Source organism: Ischnura elegans, chromosome 5 (genome assembly GCF_921293095.1).
Source record: "Ischnura elegans chromosome 5, ioIscEleg1.1, whole genome shotgun sequence".
NCBI lineage: Eukaryota > Metazoa > Arthropoda > Insecta > Odonata > Coenagrionidae > Ischnura > Ischnura elegans.
In genome coordinates, this window is record NC_060250.1 from 56920053 (window position 1) to 56946031 (window position 25979).

General features: G+C 37.8%; 1 protein-coding gene across 2 annotated transcripts in view; it reads left to right on the plus strand.

The window, feature by feature from the left end:
* The window catches only part of LOC124158912 (F-box/WD repeat-containing protein 7), a 30702-nt gene extending 6223 nt beyond the window's left edge, over positions 1-24479 (plus strand). For both annotated transcript variants that reach the window (XM_046534329.1, XM_046534330.1), the window contains exons 3-11: positions 1458-1775; positions 7182-7316; positions 7572-7841; positions 11739-11918; positions 12163-12344; positions 13631-13856; positions 17301-17511; positions 17912-18016; positions 23083-24479. In XM_046534329.1, coding sequence (XP_046390285.1) covers positions 1458-1775; positions 7182-7316; positions 7572-7841; positions 11739-11918; positions 12163-12344; positions 13631-13856; positions 17301-17511; positions 17912-18016; positions 23083-23246 — 1791 coding nt within the window. In that variant the 3' untranslated portion in view covers positions 23247-24479. The remainder of the gene's footprint in view (positions 1-1457; positions 1776-7181; positions 7317-7571; positions 7842-11738; positions 11919-12162; positions 12345-13630; positions 13857-17300; positions 17512-17911; positions 18017-23082) is intronic.
* The last annotated feature ends 1500 nt before the right edge of the window (positions 24480-25979 follow it).

Here is a 25979-nt window from a genome sequence, read left to right on the forward strand (position 1 = left end):
ACGAAGATGTCATTTCCATCCTGTAAAAGAGAGTTTGAAGAATCACATAATTCAAATCAAATGAAATGCGAATAAGAAATGCTGCAATGCATTTAGAATTATAACTTTATTAACAATTTTTTATAATATTATCACTGCTGTTTTACTTGCCATGCCCATTAGGCCGGCCCTTATTTTTCAGACTTGAGAAAAGTTATGTTTTCCTAGTCTCAAAATGATCCAAATGAGGTTCATATTCACGTGTTAAAATTTGGTCACTTTAAAATTACGGCAACCCGTGCCCCAAGGGCCCTAAGTACTGAGGACCCTCAATTGAGATTTTTGGGGTTGAAAAAGTACCATTACTAGGTAAAATGTAAAAGTGAAGAACATAAGGGCCGATTTTCTGTTTGTTTTGACCTATCTCTAAGCGTTTACGAGATATCGTCCGTTGTAATGCAATCCACCCCCCAGGACGCCACCCCCACCTCGGCGCCGCTTGGGGCACGGGTTGCCGTAATTTTAAAGTAATCATATTTTAACGCGTGAATATGAACCTCATCTGGATCATTTTGAGACTAGGAAAACATAACTTTTCTCAATTCTGAAAAATAAGGGCCGGCCTAATGCCCATTGTATGTGTGCGTGGAAGTCATGGCTTGTGTTTAATAAACGTCATCCGTATCATGGAAGAAACCTAAGGGATTTCTAGAGTGAGTGAATGGAATCTTGGATTACCTCGATGCTAATGAGTGCATAAGCTCTATAATTTATAGTTTCCATCACCATCACAAAGGTAGACAAACATGAGGAACTCTCATTGTGTTGCTGTATCAATGTTTTCTTTCTCTCTGTGAGTGACTGACAGATTTCTCTAGTGGTAAAGAAAACATGGCCACATATAGCTTGTGTCTACCCTCTTGAAGGGAGTTCTTGAGTGGTCTCTAGCAGGGTTTGTCTCCCAGCTCAGGGACTTAATGAAAGGCATTTTAGGCCTGCCTGTATGTGCTTAGCTCATTTGAAATGCATTGTAGCTTAAAAGTCGAAAATGTCATTAGTTTATGCTGGCAGTTTTGTCTGTCCAATACCTCCTCTAATTTGTTATAACAAATCAGAAGAGATATCGGAGAGACGAAATCCACTCATCTCTGATGTTTCGCTACATTATTCATGAGTTTCTTTATCTATGGGGTATCTTACTTATCTCCAAAAGTCTTGATGGAGGGGTTGAGGTTTCATTTAGTGGACTAAATTGCATTTCATGTTTTGTAAATCTATCAGATCTATCTATGTATGTATGAAGTCTCATTGGATCTCATGTAGAAAGTCTCTCTGAAATTTCATCTCTATTAATTATCCTGACTTTTTCAAAGTTTTTCAATGTGACGTGTTGATTAGCTTAGTTGGGGAAGGATTTCTTTGGGCTCTTATAATTTATTTAAAGCTTATTATTAACCCCTCTGTTGTTTTTTTTTCAGCGCAAGAGGAAGCTGGATAGTTGGCAAGATGTACGGAATGGCTTTCCATGTAAGAAACTCTACCCTGTGGCTGAGGAACTCAAGTCAGGTGATGGGGAGGAATGTGGAGAGAGTAATAGAATGGACAGGGGTGCAGAAGATGGCCAAAGTACAGAGGCTGAAGAGTCGACTGAATGTGATGAGGAGGACGAGACCAATAAGACTGTTATCGGTAGTCTGAAGCGAAAGTCTGTGGAAAAAGTGAAGGCACAGCGAAGTGTGATTCCTTCCAAATCTAATCCACCTCCAGAAATGAATGAGTGGCTGCTAATATTCCAGGTAATTAATTATTTTGGTTGTGGAGTCTACAGTAAAAAATGTTGACTTACAAAATTTGGTTTGTGTGGGGTTTGAGTTTTTATTGTGATTACTTTTCTTAGGGTGCGATTCATTGATGGCACTTTAGGCTAAAGTATACTTTAGCTAGGCTAACGTCTACTTTTTCTGTTTCATTAACGCCACTGTAGAAGAAAAATGGCCGAAGCGTCACTTTGCCGTAAAGTGCCCAACTGAAGCTCATTTTAGGGCTAAAGTGTCCTTTACGGATGAATAAATATGGCCGCAGCGGCTCTTATTGAAGTTGAAATATGAAGATATTTGGGTTACGGAAATGAATAGGAACTAATTTTTTGGTGAGAACACAGCAGCAGACTGGCGTGTTTCAAGAAATAACCAGATACGTTATATAGTATGTCTTTTCCCTGAAAATATATCGAGTCGGTATTGATGGAGATGACCTATTACTTATATTTTGAAGTTGAACTCTATCAGTCGTTATACTACCAAGAAATTTTTTATGATTATGTGATAATTAAAACACAGTAAGTGGTTTAACAGGTTGGCATATTTTATGTTGATTTTGAATACAAGCTAATTTTTATGTTCTTAGGTTATTTTTGTGTTTATATTCTAGAATCCCCCTTAAAGACACTTGAATATGATGGCAAAATTCTGTTTACATTGGTGTCAATGGTCTTCGTAAGCAAAGACTTAATTTTCATGTCGTTTGGCAAGCCAAATGCTAGTTTCTATACATTGCATTGCATTTTAAGCGTTTTCATTCCACAATTGCTTAATGTACTCTTTCCGAATGCATCAATATCATGTTTAACATGTTTCTGTCATTTTGAAACTAGAGAATTTCTGTTTCGTTTTTTGACTATGCATTTGAATGTTTACAATGATGATATAGGATATCTTCATGAAAGGCAGCAATAAAAAGTAAAATATACTTTCGTTCATAGTCATATTATCTGCAGCCAAGCAATATTTTCTCAAGGATGTAGAATTGTTATGAAATTTTATTTATGCAGCATCACAGACTTCATTGGCATTTTTTACTATAAAATTTGTGAATATTGGTAATTCAATACACACCCATACCTCCTTCAAAATATGCATCCACCAGAGGCAACCCCTGATTGGTAAATATTCAAATTAATTGGTACAGTTTCAAGTGAATGCGAGAGAATTTCACTATTTCACACACCTTCAATGAACATATACCGTCAAACTTCGACTAACATGTAGTACAACGTTAGTAGTTGTAGGCGCAACTAATACTTAACGGTGTGGGGGTATTGCATACCCACCAGGGTAAACAGGATTTGCTGGAACCCTCCTCCAGAAAAATTTTAAGATTTATGATTAAAAATGGCGAGTTTTATGGCTTTCTGAGAGATATTTGATTAATACTAACACTATATTATAAGTAATCCTAATCCAATTAAGTAAAATGGATTAAAATTAAATTTATTTCTCTGAGCTCTGGGGGAGATTTTATCCCCCAAAAACCCTCCTGCACCACTGTGCTCCTGTACCCCTCAATGGGCAATCCATGTAAAGACAACCTTCCATAAAGGTTCTCTGTATTTAAGAGAACTCCATGCAATGAAGTCTGCATTTATGCTGGAAACAAGAAAAGTGTGCCTCTGTGATGAATTTTTGTAAATGAAACATAGTATTTTGAGTTTACTGGTAATTTTTTCCATCAGTTTTCAAGTAATAAGCTGGGAGTAGAACTGTTGAGGAGGGTTCAATCCAATCGCTACCCAATTGCTTTGCTCCGAATGTTACTTTCCATGGCACCTTGATGGTGTACAACACCTCAGTGGTAATTTGTATGAGATCTGGTATGCTTAGAAAAGTGGTAATTCGATATCCATAAATAATTTTTAAATATTGTCTGCTACGCTGGTGAACCATAAACTTAAATTCATTGAAGAACTACCTTTAAGATTAACATTTTTTCGATATTATCATAAATTACTGGGTGCGGCCATCCCTGCCCACCCCCTTCAATCCGCCACTGGCTTATGCCACCGCTATGCGGAACAAATGGAGGTGTGGAATTTTGCATTACTTATGCCGAGTGCTGATATAAAGATACTGGGGAAAAGGCAATTACAGTGATCTCATTCATATTGAAAGATTTGAAAGCATTTAAAAATATCTGGCAGAAAACATTAAGCAGGTCATAACTAAATGAATTTTTTTAGATTCATCATGTTTATTTTTAACATGAGGTATCTCTGTCCTTGGATAACCAAATTAATTTTTGTCATCGAAAATAGAAAATAAAGAGTTTTAATTCCAATTTCATTAAGTAAACATGACTGATATTTTATTACTGTTTTCTATAAACTGTTGTAATGCGTGCGCGGGTTCTTGCCCTTGGTGTCGGGAAGCGAATAATCACACAAAGTATTTAAAGTTTTTACCCAAAGTTTATTTCCCATTGAAAATCCCAATTACTCAATCAATTCAATGCATGAAGTAATAATGAATTTGTGCGTCCAGAATAACCAAGTTAAGATTTTACCAATGTCTTGGGAAGGAGAGGAGCTGCTGGTGATGGCACGGGTGGATAGCGAGGCGCTTAGGTCGCACGGGCCATACGGCCCGCGCTTCGACTCCAACTGACGGCTACATTGCTGACTGCCCTGTGTTTTACTGGTTGCGTCCCTGAGTGTGAGAGTGCCAGTGTCCCGAGTGCCAATAGCATCTCCACCGTGCCATTATATAGGGAAGTGGAACCAGGATGTTTTCGTCCAAAAGGAAGGGGAAGAGGAAGGTTTAGGCGTTCTAGAAAGTGAAAATGTGCAAATCCCGAGGCATAGATTGTCATAGCTGGCTATTCTGAGAAGTCACACAACAACATATTTATGCATATTTTGGAAATGGAAATCTTCCATTTCTGGGTCACTACACTGTGTAAAAATACGCTGCTAATGATAACATTCTTTTTCTGAGAACATTAATGCTTAGTTCTCTACTTAATCACTGAGCCAGCATACAAAATGAATTGAGGCTACTCTTATGCTGATTTTGCTGGATTTATCGCATTGAAACAAAACCATATGTGTGACGGGAGTATATTTTATCTAAATAGGCAACGATGTATATTGCAGCTATGTTGGGACTAATGTGTGAAACATTTTAGATTTGATCTGTTCCAACAAGGGATTGCAGCTCTAATAGTACAGAAATATACTTCAACGGATCGGCTGTTTTATGGATGCAAGTAAAATTGATTCCTGGTAATGGATTTCATCTCAGGAATGTGCTGCACGATCGTTGTAACTCATATTTTATCCACACTCCTTAAATGATTATTTTATTCGATGCAGTGATTTTAATGTTTTTAGGAGACGTGAATGTTGTTCAGATTTTCCCTTATTCCGAGACTGCAGAAAATACATAAACTCCATTTATGAAGCGCAGTGAAAGTGACACCACTAATACGTGGCAATGCTCTTGAATTCTACTGTACATGCTATTATGTGAAGGGCGACGATTTTGCCTTTCCTCTGATTTAGAACCACCCTTGAAAAGTTCCCCTACTCTTTCGCACCAAATGTTGGCTTTATTGCATTCCTTGCATGCCCCAGCAAAAATATGAATGAGTGATTGCAGTTGCAAGTTTTACTTCATAAAAGAACAAAAATAAGATCAATGACGACAGGGGTTATGTCAAACACCAAAGAAATAAACTGATGGTAGGCAATAACCCAATAAGGTATAAGCACCCTCCTCGGCAGGGTTGATTGATTTAAATCACTTTGATTTAAATCATAATGTGATCTATATGTTTGATTTTTATAGAGTCAAGAAAAGGAAGCTGTGAGTGTATAATTTTGATTTTTATTTCTTAATTAATACAATGAATCGACAGTTATCAGCACAATGGTGGCCCTTAAATAGAAATGATTCTGTAGGAATGCATGTAACATGGAAATTAAAAAAAAATGGCTTTGGTTAGAATACTAGTGTATCCGTTGAAAAAAAATTGTTTTCTGATATAACTTCTAAGCGCAGGCTCCATACAAAGTTGCAATTACAGAATTTTTCTAAACTTCATATGCTTTAGAACCGCATAATATAGCACATTTGATACATCCAATGGCAATATCACATTATGCTGGTGTAATTTTTAATTTGATACCATTGGCATTTCCATAGTTCTCTGCCCCTGATCGACTAAATGTTGTATTAAGTTTAGAGTATGTTGCCTCTTATTGTTTCTGCAAATGATCATTCTCCAAAATGCTGCCCAAATAGTTAGTTTTGCAAATAACTGAATTTTTGATGAATGGAGAATCATAAAAATCTCATTTAAGTCAATTAAATCCGATTTAAATCAATAAAATCCCATTTGAATAAAAAAAATCAACAAAAATGATTTTTTTGAAAAAAATCATGATTTTTATCAACCCTGCTCCTCGGCCATTATATTTCACCATTTGGGTCACTTGGAACCCACCTTATGATTGATCTCTTTATAATAGTAAACTTATGATGTATTTCTTGTTATTCCAATCAAATTTTATTTCATTGATAAATTGAACTGTTCATGGAAATAATTTCTTTGTTGAATTGTCTTGGAAAAACAATCCAAATGAATGTCCCCTTTCAGTAATGATGAAGTTTCATACTTCACCTGAACTTGATGGAATATTTATCAAATATTTATTTATACGTAAATATTTTCTGTGATTAATTTTGGTGCCATATCATTGCTCATTCATGTTTTCATAAAAAAAATGGTGGGGTTGTAATATCAGGTAAAAGGACGTTGACAATCAAACCTCTAAGTAAAATGTTCCTCTTGGGCCCACAAAAAAATTGTTTTTTTTTTTTAATGAAGGTTTGGAGGTTTTTTTTTGCTGTTTTTAAGGTGACCAGTCGTAATGGAGACATAAGCTATCTAAGAGAATTATTGACTGATGCCTAGTAATTTCACTGAAGTTTCCTCAGAATCCTCAGCATTGCGCAAAAAAAACAATAATTAATTGCATTTCCATCTCGGCATCAACTCTGAACTTAAAATATTGTTCTATTCTGGGTGTTATAACTTCTCTTTGAAAAGGAAAGAACCATTTTTGTGCTGGTATATTTTTTACTCCCGACTGTGGGTTCTGAAATTCATTTATCATGTTAAAATGGGACAATGTATGATTTGCTTACATTTCCAAATCATGAGGGCATTAGGACATTGAGAGAAATGACAAATAAAAAATTAGGGGTACTTTCTTCTATAGAAAATGAAGTTAACTCAGTATGGAGTTGACAAGGAATATTGGAAAATCTTTAACCATGGCTCAGTACTTAAATTCTCATAAGTACATGTTTTACTTTGCTCGTTGTAGTAATAATGATGGATATCTTTTTGTCATACATTCACAGAGGTGGGGAAATGCTGAAAGACTCCTGGCTCTTGATCGCCTCATAGAGAGATGTGAGCCCACACAAGTACGCCATATGATGCAAGTCATTGAACCTCAGTTTCAGAGGGATTTTATCTCATTGTTGCCAAAAGAGGTAAGATTTCACCCATTCAATGGACTTTTATTTGGAATTGAATGAGGTGTGAATTGATTTTTAAGTGCTTCATATTTTCTAAGTGAGTCTTCGATGGTATTGCTCTCCATTATTCTGTCCTTGAATAATCTAGTCGGTGATTGTATATCCTCACTTTTCCTGAAGTTGATTGTTGCGTGCACATTGGAAAAAAGCATGCTTCTGTACTTCTGGATGTTTTTTTTTCACAAATGCTAATTTCCTAATTTTTTGCAGTTGGCGCTTTATGTTCTTTCATTCCTCGAGCCGCGTGATTTAGTACGAGCCGCACAAACTTGCCGGTATTGGCGCCTTCTGACAGAAGACAACCTACTATGGAGGGAGAAGTGTCGTGAAGCTGGGGTTCATGATGTGCGTGATGCCTTGATCCAGTTGCGGAGGCAGCAAGCAAATCGTGGCTCAGCTCCAGCTGTTGGTGGTGCTCCATCCTCAGGGACTCCTACCTCCAATGGCACACCTCCTCCTTATGTCACTTCTCCTTGGAAGGTAAGTCTTTATTTCTATGCGTTAGTAGGTATAGGATTCTTCTTAGAGTAAATTTGGAGGGTTGTAGGGTACAATCCTCTTATCAGTTTGTCTCTTATGACTGCCTTGTTATTTAAGCTTAAGGGGAATGGTTTTACCATCGTTCGGAGAATTATAAGCATGTGGACACATTGGAGTGAAGACTACAGATTTTACTGAATATCCACCTTGATTTTGTACTGCCGCTGCTGTATGATGGCTGGCAAACATTTTCTTCTTTGCTACTGGAGATGTCTTCAGGTTGAAGGTCCTTGGTCTGATGACAATACTTTGAAAGTATGGTCTGCCACTACTGGGAAGGTAATTACAGTAAACTCTTGATTTTACGAAGTCAGTGGGACCGGAAAATCGGCACTTCGTAAAATCGAGTTTCGTAAATTCAAACCTTTTTCATAAGTCACGAAAAAAATGTTCGCTTTTGTTTCTTCCGCCGTTTTTTTGTCTTTAGTGGTCTTATTTAAATGTTTCCGGTGGTTATTCTCTGATTAATTCATAGAAAAGGCTTTTTGTTATCGATTTATGATGTGAAAAATCGTTAAATAATTATACCACCATAAAATTCCCATTTCTTGTTCATACTTCAACATCAACGATCGCTTAAGAAATTCCCGACCAGTTTAGAAAACGTAATCAAATAATGAATTGCAAAGTTTATTATAAGAATTTAATGTTATAAATTTATGGTTAGGAGCGAATAACAACTATTAAGTTCGCGTAAGATAGATATTTGTTTCCAGCACCCACGGAATGTTAGCGGCAGCCGGCCTAACCGCCATTTATGTCGCCCTCTATCGCTCAGTGACGAGAAAAAAAAAAGAAAAACGAGGGCCTCCACCCGTTTCCTAAATAACCTTCGTAAGTTAATATTTCGAGTTACTCAGTATATTCAGTTGAATGTGCTATCTTTTCCATTGGTTATTTTAGTTGAGATTCAGTTACGATTCTAAATTTCGTAGGATATGATTATCTTCTGGCGAATATTTGAAGTAAATTCTGTTTGAGCTCTCCGTCCGGATACTGTGCTCCATCATCTTCGCAGACGTTGTTACGAAAGACTTTATTTTTCATCCTGACCATATTCTTCATACCTGGAGTGAAGTGCTATGTTCATATAGTATTTCTCTCTCTTCTTTTATGCCGACAGGAGCAAGGTTCCAACCGGAAAACGACAGGAGAAACATCTTCCATTATCGGAGAAATAAAAAGGGAAACGTTATTATCCGCATTGATTGTTTTTCTACAAGAGATGTTTCATCATTTCTCAACGTGTGTGAAGTATTGGTTCACTTGCGTGAATTCCCAAAAATGACACGCAAAAATCTGTACATTCACCTCATTTACTTTTCGTGCCCCTTTCTCCTCCGTATTGAAAGTTATGCAAAGAATCATTGACATAGAGAAAAGATTTTCTTAGCTTTAGCCCTAAAAATAGTCGCGCAATAATCGTAAATAAATATAGTGACGAAAGAGCAAAGAAAATAATTTCAATTGAAACGTCAGCAGAGAAGAAGAGAGGGAATTATAAGCGCGGCACCATTTCCCTGATAGTGGAAGATACTTCTTCAGCCTCTCTCCGGTTAATAACTTACCCCCGTTGCAGGTGAAGATGAACCATACCCTTCTCCACAATCGGGGAACGTTCCCAGTGGGTGGGGTGAATAAGAGTGGGATGGGGATTGCCTGAGGAAAGAAGTGCGGTCAGCACAAAGGAGTGGTGAACAGTGGTGAAGGGGGCAGGAGAAAGAAGGGTGGGGAAATGGCCTTCAGCTCTGCCTCAGTCTACGTTTGGGGGCCGTATTTTTTGCGACGCACTCGACCTCTGTCACCTTAGGGGGGAGGGAGTGAATGGGAAATGCTGGGGAAGGAGGGGTTTGGGATGCGTAAGATGGGTGTCAGCAAGATCAGCAGAAGGTTGCGGGAGGAAGTAAACAAATAATTTGGAAAGAAAGATCTCTCGGCATGGGAAAACGGGGAGACGCGCGAGAAGAAAGTTCAAGGTTAGAAGTGCGTCTTCATTACGAGTAGACTGAAAAATAAGTTGGTGGTTAATAGAGCCCAATACTTAAGATATTTAAGTTGTTTATTCAGGAAGGCCATTATATACACAAAAAGATACTACTAAAATATCAATTATTTTTTTCCTTTTTGCCCTTCTCCATCGCCGCTTCCACCATGGTTTCTCACTTGCATAAATGGGAATGAAATTGGGGACCTAACTCGTTAGCCAGATCAATATATCTTAATGTTTGGAGGGCAGCGAGTACTTCTTTTTTATTTGGTGAAATTGCTTCACTTTCATCTTCGTGGTCACTGCTATTATGACTAGTCCCGGCCGCTGCTTCTTCCGACGCATGTACCGGCGTCCCATTGTCGCAAGCCCTGAGATCATCGTCAAGGGCAATATAATCGTTTGATGTTGCGCGCTGTGCTCTTCCTGCTTTTTCCATGAATTTTTCAAAATCATCTTTTAAGCCTCTAATCTCCTCTGCGATTTTATCCGCTGCTGCTTCCTGAATGTTTAACGTAACGAATCAACCATAGCCGTGATATTATAGCAGTAGAATTACTAGTAGGCTAGTTGTATCAATTACCAACCTCGAGAACATCATCATGGTGCGCTATCAAAGGGAATCCGGCCGATTTCCAGCAATTTGCGATTGTAGTGGAGGAAATAAAGTACGTCTTTGAACCGTGTTTCTGCGATGAAAAATGACAATTTTATTAACTTGGCCATTTTAGCAAAGTTAACAAAGTCGTTATTCCTCATCGCAGAAACACGGTTCAGAGACGTACTTGAATGCCTGATAGGCTGGAGTGCGATGCAAACAATTATTTTTGATGATGGCATTGATTGATAGATTTTCAAAATGCAGTCAGAGCGGTCACTTCTGGGGAGAAAAGGCCCCACGCGCGGAGGGTCGAAGAGAGGGGCCAGCGAGGGTGAGCTCGTCGAGGAAAGGGTCCCGGATTAGGGACCCTTCGAAGTGCTTCGGCGAAAAGTAGTCAAGTAGTCTTCGAAGTACGTTCACAGCAGCCTGCCTTGCGAACGTACCAGGTACGTTCACAGCAGTGCAAAGGGTTAATTAGGAGTGTACGAAATACCCCGCTCGGCCTTCCTGACATGTTAAACTACGAAGTATTGTCGATGCGATGTTTACGAATAGGCACGTAAATAGGGGCATTATATCAGTCGCGATATTTTAATTAAGTCCTACTTCCCCTAAATTCCCACCGTGAGGTTTTATGCGAACCCTTTCACTCCAAAGTTGCACTGTCATTTACGATTTCACACTTTTGATGAACCACAGTTGGAAGCGCTGATTTATTTTAGCTACTTACGCCGGCGTAACTAGTTTTGTTGACAAATATTTCGCCATAGTTCGTATAAACGAATGCCTTTTGCTCCTGGGGACCGATCTGAGGTTCGTAAATTCGAAACATTTCGTATAATCGAAACTTCGTATAATCGAATAGCACCATGTATTTACCATAGGCTTTTCGCCGGGACCGCACTATCACTTCGTATAATCGAAAACTTCGTAAAATCCTGCTTCGTATAATCGAGAGTTTACTGTAGTTAAAATCTTCATCCTGAACATGCATCCTAAAGCATAGGCAATTACCTTTTCCAGCCATGAACACTGATGTACAGCAGCACTACAAAATCAAAAAGGATGCTCATGTGGGAATATTCATGCTACTATTATAAATGAAATATATAGAATAAACTCTATGTAATGATATCTTGGGACTATAAATAAATTCCATGGCTAGAGATGAAAATTTTGCTGTTTGAAAAGTAAATATTGTTTTTGTGCACTGTTATAGTTGTGAAAATTATTTTTTTTCTCATTACAGGCAGCATACATGAGGCAGCACACAATTGAAATGAACTGGAGGGTGCGACCATTGAGGCCTCCAAAAGTTCTAAAGGGGCATGATGATCATGTGATCACTTGCCTCCAGTTCTCAGGGAATAGAATTGTTTCTGGGTCTGATGACAATACTTTGAAAGTATGGTCTGCCACTACTGGGAAGGTAATTAGTTAAAATCTCCATTAGCTAGTTATCATTGTTAGCTGTTTATAAATAGTTGTACTAGTAGTTACCCTCACTTTCTTGGCTTTTACCTTGTTCATAATATAAAACTTTTTTTTACTGTTCATTTCTTTAAATTGGGACAATTATCTTCAGTGCATTTCGATGCATTGTGTCATTCCCTTTGAACAAAATACCTACCTTCAGTGATTCCTCTGATATTCTAATGATACTGTATTTTCAGTGCCTGCGTACTTTAGTTGGACATACGGGTGGAGTCTGGTCAAGTCAAATGTCAGGTTCTGTAATAATATCGGGGAGCACTGATCGCACACTGAAGGTTTGGAATGCAGAGACTGGATTGTGTGTGCATACTCTATATGGCCACACATCAACTGTGAGATGCATGCATCTCCATGGGAAAAAGTAAGTGCAATAAAATCCATGTTTGAGGCTTGTTGAATGTATGTCATATGTGATCAATTGTTATAGCATTTAGGGTTAGGCAGGAAATGCTGAGAATATAAATTAGAAAGTCTTGATTTTATTTGGTGTTTAAGCCATTAGGAATATGATTGAGTGCTATTGTATTTCTCCCAATTTTGTACTCCCCATTCAGCCCAAAATCACTAGGAGGAAAAAGTAATTGAAGGGTGGTGGGCTGTGTCCAATAAAAACTGACTTAAGCAATCTGAAAATCGGTAGCAGTGTACTAATAACTGCTCAGCAAAGGGAGGAAAACTGATGTTATAATGAGGGAATAAATCTTATTGTTTGAGGTAATAGTGTACAAAAGTACAACTTACCTTGTGATGAGTGACCTTTCCCTCTAGTGATATTAATCAGTGTCTGCTAACCCAGAAAACAGGGAAAATGTTAATACCCAATTCCCCTTCTGGAAAAACTGAGAGAATTTGGTTTATATCTTGGGAAAATATTTTTTGACAAATGCGGAGCCTTGCAAAAACTGGCCCATTACATTGAACTGTTGTGACAAAACCAAAGAAAATGCTTTCTCAAAAATCTATGTCCTTTTAAATGAAAACTTCCAATAATTTTCAATTGCGAGACTGGAGGTATTTTTTCTGTAAGAATAGCTGCTTATTTGATATGCTTCACTTATTTACATACTAGAGGTCATGTTTTGGTAATTAGTTAGGTTGACTGTATATCTTACAATAATTCAATGGAAGGTCAGTGCAGTTTCTGTGTGGTGTTGTAAGTGGTGTCAAATCAATATTTTGCTGAGAACATTTAAATTAGACTTTTTTTTGGTGAAGGTAGTAAAGATTTTCCACCATTTTGTTATTAGTGAAAATCAGCATAATATGATATCGACTATGCAATTTTTCCTCTTGTTTTAATATTTGAGTGACGTTTAATGGTAATGAATCAATGGAAAACAAATCAATTCCCCTAGAAAAACTGGTAGTCGAGGGTCTTATAAATGCTACTTAGTGGACCTTGATTAATGTATTGGAAGAGAGTTGAAGTTATACTTTGCAAATGTTTTTTTATGCTTATGTTGTGATGGATCATTGGTGAACATGCGATTCATTTCATCAGTTTGGAATGATACAGTGTGTGTGATGCATGAGTATCGAATGCTTGCGTTGAACAGTATCCTTGGTTTGAAGTATTTTCTAATAAAACTGATCCTTAACAGTTTCTTCAACCTTCTAATGTGTTTACTGCCTCTTTGTTAACTTCAGGGTTGTGAGTGGGTCTCGTGATGCAACATTACGAGTATGGCACATAGAAAGTGGCGAGTGTTTGCATGTTCTTGTTGGGCATATAGCTGCTGTTCGTTGTGTCCAGTATGATGGCCGCTTGGTTGTTTCTGGTGCCTATGATTACATGGTCAAAGTTTGGAATCCAGAACGTGAAGAGTGTTTACATACATTGGAGGGGCACACCAACCGTGTATATTCCTTGCAGGTAATGTATAACTTTTTGTTTGGGCCAATTTGTGCTGAAAAATTATTCTTCTCATGTTTATTATTCATACAAGAAGTTTGTGTCTTTGTCTGCTGCTTGTTGTGTGAGGAATAGTGGTGCTCAGATTTCATGAAGTTAATAGTTTGTCATGGCACTGTAGAAAAAGTTGGCAAAAAAATTTGACTGATTGAAGCCAAAATTAATTTTAAAAAATATGTTAGTGTTGAAATTCAAAGGTACTGAAGAAGTTTCTGATTATTGACTGAATGCTGGCTTTTATCTGATATGGTTAAGAAAATGGTCTTTAGTGAAATTTGCCCATTCAGTTTCAGTAAATTATGGATTTTTTTGAAGGTGGATAATGCAAAGTTTCGATGAGAGGAAGGAATACTGTTGGTCTTCGTATGAAGATTTTCACAGCTTCTTTTATCTTTATCAATGTTGGTGGTTGTTTTCGGGATTGGCTGCTAAATTAATACTGTTGGTCCTTACCGAAAGCCTGTGCACTGCAAATTTGAAAATACTGTGTCGAAAATGCAAAAATTTATGAAATTGCGAGACCTGACGTCAGTTCCCAAGATGAAGTGATATTCATGTTGACGAACAAGGTCAAAAACTTATCAACAGAACTATTAATATTAGTTAAATGAGACATTGCAATATTTCAAGTGGATTTATTTTACATAACACATTCCGTTGATACAAACGGCATTAACAAGTGCATCAAATGTCTTGGAGTTCTTCCTTTTATATGCCTTATTGCTTAAGGGGAGGGGTTAAGACAGAGGATGGGGTTTGAGTGTTGAATAGGGGGGATATTGAAGGTTGTGGGAGAAAGTTTCTTGGAAGAGGAGGTGAAGGGAGGAGAGAAAGGTTCCAGGATGGGTGAGGGTACTACCCACGCCTTCACCGTCGTCTTACTTCTTTAACATTGAGGTCATCCGGATGGAGTCATCATCCAGATGATCCTCTCCTCCTGGGTGGTTGACCCCATGTCCTTCTTCTATTGTTCTTCCATGGTATGAAAGGGGGGGGGGGGCCGCGATTGTGTGTAAAGGTTTAGTTGAAAATTGAAAAACCTTGAGATTCCAATGATTTTTTCTGGGTCTACGGAGAAGGTTAGAAAGTTAGGATGGTGGAGATAGGGGCGGCGGTGAATGGTTTTTCTACATTTCATGGATAAATTGCTACTTTATGTGCATCTCAGTCCTTGAAATTGTATGGTCAGTCAGTCAGAATGAAATAAATTTTCATTCATCCGGGGAATGTTCTGATTTTTTTAGTTTTTGAATCGCCATGATTTCCAGGGCATCTGATTTTTTCCCTTTCATTTCTAAGTGGAGGATTTCTAAATCGAAATTGCAATTATGCCCTGTTACCATTAAATGTTTGGCTACCATTAGGTGATTGTCCCCTTTTGTGAAATTGCATTTATTTTCATTTACCCTGATGGTGAAACTACGCTGCTACCCGTTACTACCCATTTGTCCCTTATATACCCCACTGCATTATCCACATGAGACCTTGTACGCCCCACTTTTTAAAAATATTTAAATTTTAAATAATGGATATTAAGAACTTCACCACACCGTTGCGCATATCATATGAGAAAACTATAGTAGACTCTCGTTATTACTAAGTTCAAGGAACCGAAAAACCGGAGATTCGTAGTAACGACATTCGTATGAACGTCTCTTTTAGGAATCGTCAAAAAAAACAGGATTTAATGAATGCGAATAAATTACGCGCAAATATATAAAAATAGGAAAATTTGTTTCAGTTTCTCAACAGAAGAATGCAGCATGACGCAATCAAGGGTTGATATCTTCCTGATTACTGTAAGTCCTCGATATATGAACTATGATGTGTTCCGAGACCTTGTTTGTAAGTTGATAAGCCTACAGTCTGGGCATCGAGAGTTGTCCGATGACAGGCAGAATGGTCTAGGTCGAGGTAGGGGGCAAGGTTGCCAGGTTAGAAAGGAAAATGCCTACTTTACTTGTAAACAAAAGGGTTCCGTGAAGAAAGGAGCCGGAAAGGACAAGGAGTGTGAAGGAACCGAAGGAAGATTCACTTGGTTTGGTGATTCGAAGAAAGGGCTTGTTTTTGTGGATCAGGCTTATTTCGGTATTTGACAACGTTGTATGACTAGGCGAGGGTGTGAGGTGCATATGGGGGACAGCGATTGGCTCTCACTGGCCAGACTGTATGCAAGGAATTGAGGAGTACCGTTATCCTACAGAATGCAACTCTGCATCAAAATTGTGTGCTGACTCACGATTGTGACTAACTGATCTAGCTGGGCGTGTGATGCATCCATGCATGATGCATGCGTGTGATGCAAATACAATCGTATACCATTGACTAGTGTATATCAAGAAATTTCTCTACCATGGAATTCTATGATTTCAACATCACACACAATGTTTCGGACATGTCTTCATGGCATATGCCACGCTGGTTGGAGGTGTGGATTCAAATCCTACTGCCTTTTTTAGAATATTTTGTCAAGCAAAATAAGCAATTTTTTACAAAGATAAAAAAATAAAATTATAAAACATAGCTTATAGTATTGCAGTCCCAAGACTTCGCATTCAAAACTTCCAAGAAATAAGTAATGAAGGCATTAGCATTCACGCGAATGTCGCTCTTATGTTAAGTAGACATTTGGAAGGAGAAAATGAAATGATCTTCGAAGTTCATATGATTTGTGAGGTGTTTTCCACACTCCACTTGCATCTTGGATTGTACAACCTGCGGACATCGGTCAAATAATGTGCTAAATCAACTATCTTTGCCGTAGTTCCCTAACTTAGTTCAGTGAATATGCTTAGAATGTTCACCTGGCACATGTTCAAAGTTAGTGCAGCGAGGAGCGACCCCTGCACGTTCTATGAAAGTTCTAAGCACATTCAATCTGAATTAATGCGACTCCGCACATACTTGGGAGTACTTCAAACTTAATTCTGCACAAACTTTCCCCACTGGGTAAGGACATTTTAGCTCCCATTAAACGAAACCCTAGAGAGCATATCGTATGTGGTATGCTAGGCAGTATAGGTTGAATGTACGTGGAAACATTACCAAGGAAGTAGACCCAAGGTTACCTGCATAAGGCAGTCATTGCTGGTTTGGTGGTCATTGAGTCACCTCTATATTTTTTCTCTCTCTCTCTTTGCCTTATGTTTGTGTAAGAAGTTCATCTACTGATTTTTACCTGCTTTAGAATTCTTGGTTCATTTACATTGAAAAGTAAATATTTTTCTTCACTGTTGAAATTTGAGATTTTTCACCCGCTACTACTATGAGATTTATGGAGTTTTTTCCAAACTTCATTCTTAACTTTTATGGTCCCTCCCCATTACTTTAACTGTTTCACATTTACAGCTGATTCTTTCTGTGGTTGAGGGGAATCGTGATTTTTTTAATTTTAATTTATTGCAGTTTGATGGTGTTCATGTTGTGAGTGGTTCATTAGACACAAGTATTAGAGTATGGGAGGTGGAGACAGGTGCCTGTCGCCATACATTAATGGGGCACCAGTCTCTGACTTCTGGAATGGAGCTGCGACACAACATACTTGTCTCAGGAAATGCAGACTCAACTGTTAAAGTTTGGGATATCCTTACTGGCCATTGTCTTCAAACCCTCTCAGGTGTGTTGCGTATTTTATATCACTTCAAACCATTTTAGATTTATTTAGCATCTTGAAACCAAGTATATGGTTCATGTAATTCAGCAATATGCTACAAACAAAAGGAAGCCATATTGAGTAGAAACAAATTTTTTTTCTGTGCATGAATGAAAGAAGCATGAATTTTTCTTTTTAGGAAATTGCAGAAATTCTCACATTTTTTGATCTGAAAGTTCTTAAATATTTTCTAATTTTGAGTGATATTAATGTTAATGTGAAATTAATTTAATTTAAATCATGAATTTAGTGTAATGTAAGGCTCATTGTTATTTGATAAATGGTACAAAGGTATTGAGTTCACCAAACTCTCAAACAATTTTCAGCCTTTAATTTTCTATCATCCTGTTTGCTTTTTTTACAGGTCCTAATAAGCACCAGTCGGCTGTTACTTGTTTACAATTCAACAGTAAATTTGTGATCACATCTTCCGACGATGGAACGGTAAAGCTGTGGGATGTTAAAACAGGTATGTCTATATTTTTATCTTTTTTCCTGCCGATGGGTGAGCTATTTATCTCCATCAAATTTAAAGAAAATCTTTTAGTGCATCAGTAGTGTATGATTTTCTGTGGCTGAGAATGAGATCGTTGTGGTTATTGTGTATATCCGAATGAAAAGGTCACATTTGCACACTTGTTCAAATCTTCTTCTAAGGTCTTCATATTAATTGTTGATTGAGTATTCACTACTTGATGGCATAGTGGAAATGAACCTTTGTTATGTGAGAGAGACCTTGATGTGAGCCGTAACATGCGAGCCATCGGTGGCTCACATCATTTAACTTCACAGCAGTGCCCTAATGAACCCAAATACAGAAATACAGACTCACCCTTTAGGTGTTGCCCAATCATTGAATTTAGGCATTTGATACAGTGATTACTGTTGTGTCAGCACTCGCAATTAAATTAATTCTTTTCTCTATCATTTGAAATTAATGTTCTATCGTATCATTAATTAGTATGATTTTACAGATCAACCCCTTTGTAATGAACCTCTACCCTAAACAATGATTTAATTTTATTTAACTTTATCGCATAAAGTTACACATTTTGGTCTAATTTTAGTCTAATTTTTAGCCCTAATCTTCAATTTGATCCCGATTCTTCAGTAACCTTTCTCCTCTCTTTAAATTTGTTGATTTTTAATGTAAATAATTTTTTAAATTTACTTTATCTTAAGTAGTTTGTTTTAAAATAATGATTTGTGGTGTCATAGAAGTATTTTTTATACCTTAGGTAATTAATTGGTGTTTTAATATTTGTAAAATTTCCTTTTTTATCTTGATGGGTTTTAGATTATCTTTCTTTTTTGCAGGAATTTACTTTTGTGTTTTTAATCTTTAAGTTTCTATGGCCTTTTCTGTTTACCCTTTCTCCATGACTGTGTGATTATTTTTTTCCTATTAGTCAATGCTTCCTTAGAAAACAATGTACAGTAGAACCTCACTTATGAAACTTTCAGCGGAAAACCAAAAAAAGTTTCATAAGTGAGGAAGTTTCATATGTGAGGTTTTTTGGTATTTAGCATGAAATCCTTTCCTGTAGGGGCTGGTTTGTTTCCAGGATGCAAATACTCATTTGGAGGCAAGAAATTGAAGCCTAATGATCTTATTTTCTCAAAAGAAACACCCCAGATGATGTGTTACTTAAAGAGAAACATAATTTTACATTCCTGAACAACATTACCCATGGTTGAACGTCTAGCATTTCTGGTACTAAGCTGCAAGGCTATCATACTGGAGAGATTTCGGAATGATGACACTAAATGTTCACAGAGAAGCCAATTTTTGAAAAAAGTTGACTCATTAAAAGCAGTTTTCAGGAAATTCATTTTACCACCTATAGGTAAACCCAAGATTGGAGATTGAAGAAATGAAATACCTGAAGAAAGTCATCCAAATTAACCCCATAATTAGGGAGCAAAATTTCACTAATGCATCACGAAGGCTGCACACCCTATGGACCCGGGTTAATGGCAGAGGCAGAAAGTTTTCAGAGATGGCTCTATCCCTGTTTGAGAGTAGTGTGGACGGAACTTCCAGGGCAACACACTGTCCGGCAGATGGGACATTAAGCCCTGGTTAAGCCTATTGTTACAACCTGGCTAATTCCAACACAGGGTTTCTATACTCCCTCTCTTACCTCATGGTGCAAATGACCCCAGCTGTCGGGTTTCTCCCTCTAAATACCATGCCATAGATAATATGGAGCACCTGGCAGTGGCGTAATTATGGTTGGGGATGAGGGGATAGATCCCTCTCCAAAACCTCAGAGAAATTTAAAAAAAATTAAAACACAAGTCTAGCTTTGATAAACAGCAACTGCCTCTACTTAAAGTTAAATTTTATATGCCAAAATGATGTAGAACATATTTACAGGCATGCCATTTTTTAAAATTTTACGGGAATCCCCGTTGCCTCGGAGGGGGGGAGGTGGGGGAAGGAAAGGGGTGAAGCCGCCCCCCAGGTACTACCATCCCTCCCAAAGCATATTCCTAGTTACGCCACTGGTACCCGGGATATTCTGTGACTAAGTTCACTTTTCTGGTGCTTAGATCACTTATTTTAAGTGAGCATTTGAAATAATCGCGCAACTGCTGTCAGTAATGAATGGACAAAAATAGATTAAGAGCCCGGAAAAATCTCCCCTCTCAATATTGTTTACGCACTAAAAAAGAATTTTCCCATGACATTTTAGCACTAATAGATTGAATCTACCGGGTATAGCTTCTCTGCCGGCAATCTTCCGCGATTTCAGCGCCGGGAACTTCGACTCCCAAGCCGTGTGACTTATCTTTACGTAATATTTTGCTTCCCCATATCTGAAAAAAAAACACCAAGACTGTTTTTGTACTTCGATATAATGGTTATAAGTCATTCCTGAGTCGAAAGGAACTGCCTTATCTCTCGCGTTTTGAATTTGACTTTAATGATTACGTTACTACTAACGACGCGAGTTATTCTCCGAGGGCATTCGTACTAACTCTCGTTCAGTTAAAAAATAAACGCTTGCCACAGGCAGTCAAGGTCAAACTATATTTCATTTAAAGCCACAGATACAAGTTGGGTCAGTTTTGATGTACGCGCCGCGTAAGCAACTTTCCTCCGGCTCAATTCGTCCCGCGGATGAGGGATTAGCCCGCGGAATGAGACCACGCATGCTGTTTTTGCCATCGTGTTGAATCACCATCGACTTACGTCCATACTGCAAATACGATAATCTTTTATGGATGACCTTGGAAGCCAAAATTTCGGTACGCGAGGATTTTAAACGGCTTATTTGGGTGTTATTTCGCTGGGGCGACGGGAAGCATAACCTTGGAAAATCTAGACAATCTTCCGTTAGAGATAGATATTCCGGATTAACGATCATCTACTGCAGTTAAAATTAATATCTAATGAACAGCATCGCTCATTATTAAAACTAATTTTTCTTCATTGACATATCTATGTACTGAGCGCATACTACCCCCGCTCCTATGACTAAAGTCGGCGCGCGTACCGCAACCTTCTCGTAGAGCAGTTCTCTGACAAGTCGTATAAGTGAGGTATTTTATCTCATTGGACTGGAAAAATACGTTTCGTAACCGAGGTCGTCGTATAAGTGAAGAGTTTCATAACTGAGGTTGGAAATACATGGGTTCATATGGGGTTATTCACCGGACCTAAAAAAATCGGCGTATAAGTGAGGTCATCGTATAACTGAGGGTCGTATAACCGAGGTTCTACTGTAGCTGTAACAATGTAATTCATGTCCTGATAACCTTACTGATATGTTTAATTTTCCTCTTATCACACTGGCATAATTATTAAACTTTATCCACCAGCTCGAGTTAATGCCTAGCTAATTTTATGCTGAGCTTCACAATCCTTACCCTTGAAGTTAAACTAACGCACCTAACTGACTTCTTGTGCTTAATTTTCATTCTGTTTTCTGTGCACTGTGTCCCTACTGTATTCACCTGCACCTTCTAGCCTTGCAGGCTGGCGAATCAGTGTCTGCTCATCAACATACCTAAATGTCTTAAAAACGAATCTGCCAACTCGAATTCCAAAGTCTAACTCATGTCAGTCTGCTCCTACCATTTCCCCCACATAAAGTGTAAACTGTAAGTGCGATAACACATTGCTTTGTCCTGTATCTTGTTCTATTTTTTCCCATCCTGATTCTCCATTGGCCTTCCTCAATTGTGCGCTACGAGTCACGTACAAATTATGAATTAGCTGTCTCTTCATTGTGTGAGCATATTCCTAAGAATGGTCATTACTCATTAGCATGCTCCCTCACTCAATTAGCTTATTAAAATCCTTTTTCAAATTCCACAAAATGTGGAAACATGTCTTAGTTATTATGATTGAGTGGTTTACCGTCCTTGTTCTATGCCCTCCAATTTTCTTGCCGTTATATGTATCTTGAAGAATGATATTTTAAAGCATCAAATCTCTGGTCTGAGATGGTTGTCTGCTGCTATTTTTCTTTGAATGTTAAACCTTTCTGGTCTATTCTTGCTGTTTTACAATTTCTTGTACTATTTGTTCCACCTTCCTGGTCAGGTAATTTCCTCTTTTTCTGTGCCTCAATATTTGTTACAGCTTGTCCCATATGACTTCCCTTAACTGCAATTTATGAAGTAATGGTCCTCTCTCCATCAAATTTTTCCATTTAGTTTCCCTCCAATAATCTTCCCACCTCTTTTCATAGCTGCCCTCCCCATAGTCCATTGTCCATATCCCTGAATCTCTTAATATGCTTTGTAACTTCTTCGCTTCTCTAACTTGCCTGGCAAGGGTGTCCTTACTGGGAGAAAGAACAGTTATCCCTCGTGGTGCAGCTCTTGGTGGTGAAATACCAAAGCCTAACTACTGAGACATATTTGAAGTACGTAAAAGGTACCGCTGATGTAAATTTTTCCACTTAATTTGGTAATGTGGATATTGTTCTATAATACAACATGAACAAGTGTACTGAAAGGAATAACTCGTTGAAACTTAGTGCCTTTGATAATTCTGTTAGTTACAACAAAATGCATCATACAGCTTGTTATCTCCGTGGAAAAATATACATTTTCTTATTCTAATAACAATGAGTTGCGATTTTATTAATGCTTGTAAGGTCTGTGATTAATTTCAAACATGGATTGTGAAGGGCAGTGTAATTTTCATTGATTACTGTAGGGCAAAATTGCTGATCCTGGAGAATTAATTTGTATTCTACTGCCTTTGACATGGCAAGTTCGTAATTGAATTCACCACCAGGTGTAGCATTAGTGCTGATATTAGTTTATAAAGTGGTTGTGGCTTCTTCGAAGTCCATCCTCCCTTGCTTTGGCTTCCTAGATGGACCTCAAGGGCAAGGACTTTAAATACAGGGGTGCTTGGTAAAATTGCTGTTTGAAGTGAGGAATCTAGAAAGTGTGGTGATATGTTCAGAACGCTCAAAAGTGTATAGTTTGATTCCTTCGCAGGTAATTAATGTGGGCATGTGGCAATATGAATCTCTGATTTAGCTTGAATGTTTTTTTCTTTCATTTCAGGTGAATTCATCAGAAATTTGGTGGCTTTGGGTAGTGGGGGAAGTGGTGGTGTTGTATGGAGAATCCGTGCCAATGACACCAAGCTCGTTTGTGCTGTAGGTAGCCGTAATGGCACTGAAGAAACAAAATTATTGGTGCTTGACTTTGAAGTGGAAGCAAAGTAGTGTGTTTGTAGCATTTCCTATGTTTTAACATGTGGGGAATGGAAAACTGCCAAGTTCTAAAAGCGGTATAAATTAGGTGGCAGCAACTACACAGAAAAAAAAAACATTTTCGTTCTTTGTAATGTGGATGTGTTTTTGTCAGTGCCACCGTTTTCCTGCATTCTTCCCTTCTTTTCTAAAATGCCCCTTTTCACTGCCACTGTGCCAGAAAAAAATTTATAGAATATGTCTCTCACAATATGAGTACTTAAGCTGCAAGTTAATGTGCTTGCCTTGATAGTGTTCATCAACTGTGGGATTTATACTTTGGGCATGAATGAAATGTCAGATGATATAAAACATGGCCTAAGCGTGGACACTTTTGCCAATTGCTGGGTGCTCAGTCATTAGAGGGATTGGCCGTTAGCTCTCTTGTAGGCACTCATGATCTGAATTTGCCCAATTATTTTGGGAGTATGGTTCAAGAACCAGGCATCACTGTTGCCATTTCAACGTGTTAGCCGAATTCTTTGGATGTAATGTTCAATTGAGTTTTTCATGATGTTGAATATATTTTTTGTGTTACATTGAGGTGGTTTTGATACAAGGAGAGAAGTTGTCTGGGACACTTGCAAAAGCATTGGCTGGAATATGTTTACCGAAAAAAAGTGAATTTTATTCATTTCTTCTGTGCTGTATTTCACTGTTTTTACATTTTTAAGGAAGTACATGCCACTGTTGTTTTGATTATTGCTCGAATATTTTTGAAAATTTGAAAGGCTTGACTTTTTAGCTGATTATTTTTTATCATGTTTATTGTTGTTGAGTCAATCAGTTTTAAATTTAACTGTCATTTTCAGATTGTCTCTTTGCTTCTCTTGTAATGAAATTGTTTTAGCCATGCCCCATTGTTGGGTAAGGAATTATGTTAATCCTGCCACACTGAGCCTCCCTTTTCAGTTAAAAAGAATAAGGTTGACCATGTCAATTACTTGAATATTATTATTTGGGAGACTGGTAGGAGATGGTTAAACTGAACTGAATGTAAGGTGAAATAAACTTGAGCCTGTGAATGTTGAAGTGTGAATGGTTGTGTGGGAGTTGTGTGAATCAAATGTTTGTTGAATGAGAGTGGTGTCCTCGGAACACAAGTGCATACTCGTTGCTCAAAATTAAACTCCATTAAACTTTGTAAAACTGTTATCACAGCTATGTGTAAAATAATATGTAATAAACTGTTTCTTAGGCCACTAATTGGAACTGGTGTGACTTCCGTGGGTAAGCACCAAATATTACCTTTCAAGCAAGCCTCTGACTGCAGCATGGAGAATTTTTCGTTCTATTTGGAATTGAAATGGCCTAATTGATTTATAAATTTCTTTTCAGGATATTATTTCATTGAAGTAATCGCTGACTGGAGTCAAAAAATTTTTAAAGTTGAAATTATGCTTGAATGGCTAGGAGCCTTATAAAGTTCTAGAAAATTGATTAATAATAGCTATGATTCATCATCATGGTTTTTGTTCATTAAATCCAGAAAGTAATGCCTAACTCCAGTTTATTTTAGTTACTCATAAATGCCAATCAATCTCACATTTAAAATTCATTCAATCTCATATCACAATCAATCAATCATAAAGACATGAAGTACTGGAACCTAGGAAAGGATGGATTGTGCTGTGATACTCTTCTTACGGCTTTCATTTATATTTAAAATAATTATTTAGCATAAATTGTTGTGATATTTCATTGACAGCAATAAATTCTTGGAGATTGTGATGTGCTCTGTATGAGCCTTTTTAATGTAATGTCTTATTATCTTGAGGTCTTCCTTTCCATTTTTGCCGTTTACTTGTCTCTTGATGATTGTCTTCCCCTGGCTATTATGTCTCAAGTTATGACAGATAAGATTGTTCAGTCTTCTTATCAAGGTTTTCATGACGGTTCTCTTGGCCCTTATTTTTCTAAGCACTTCCAATTACTTGGTCGATCCATTTTATCCTCATCATTCTTCTGTAGCACCACATTTCAGAAGGGCAGAGCCTGTCTATCGTGGTGCTACAGCAGAATAATGATGATCAAATGGATCGACTGAGTTATTAATGGGGAAGTCCTAAGAAAAGTAGGAGAGAAGAGAACCCTCATGGAAACCATAATAAGAAGGTGGCACAACCCTATTGGCCATATCTTGTAACATGATGGCCTGGTGAAGACAATCGTCGAGGATCAAGTAGATGGCAAGAATGGGAAATGATGACCTCAAATAATATTGTGGAACAGGCTAGGAAGGATGTGAAAGAGAAGGAATTCATAGGCATGAATAGATTACCTTACGGGAGAACTGAATGGAGAGCTATATCCAGCCAATCTTAGGATTTTTAACCAGTGATGATAATGGTGATGATTGAATATAATGTATCAGAAAATCTATAGAGATGAACTTCATGTTATTTGTCTTGTGCCTGAATAGGTTCCAGGAGTTTTTGCTTTGATTTGCTGGCACAGCGCTGTTTTAGTGCTTTTGACTGAATGACCTCAAAGTTTAAAATGGAACATAATAGCTGCCATCAAAGAATGGCTGCATAATCAGTTTACCTTTGTAAGCAATCTGTAGGCTCGCAGGAAAACGGAGACATTGAGTCCTACACTGGATGTTGATGTGCAGAGAAACAGATTAGTAGCCTATAGTTACTGAGAGTATAAAAGTGTACTCCCACATTATCCCATCTTGTAGTAAGAGGTGAGTATAGGGGT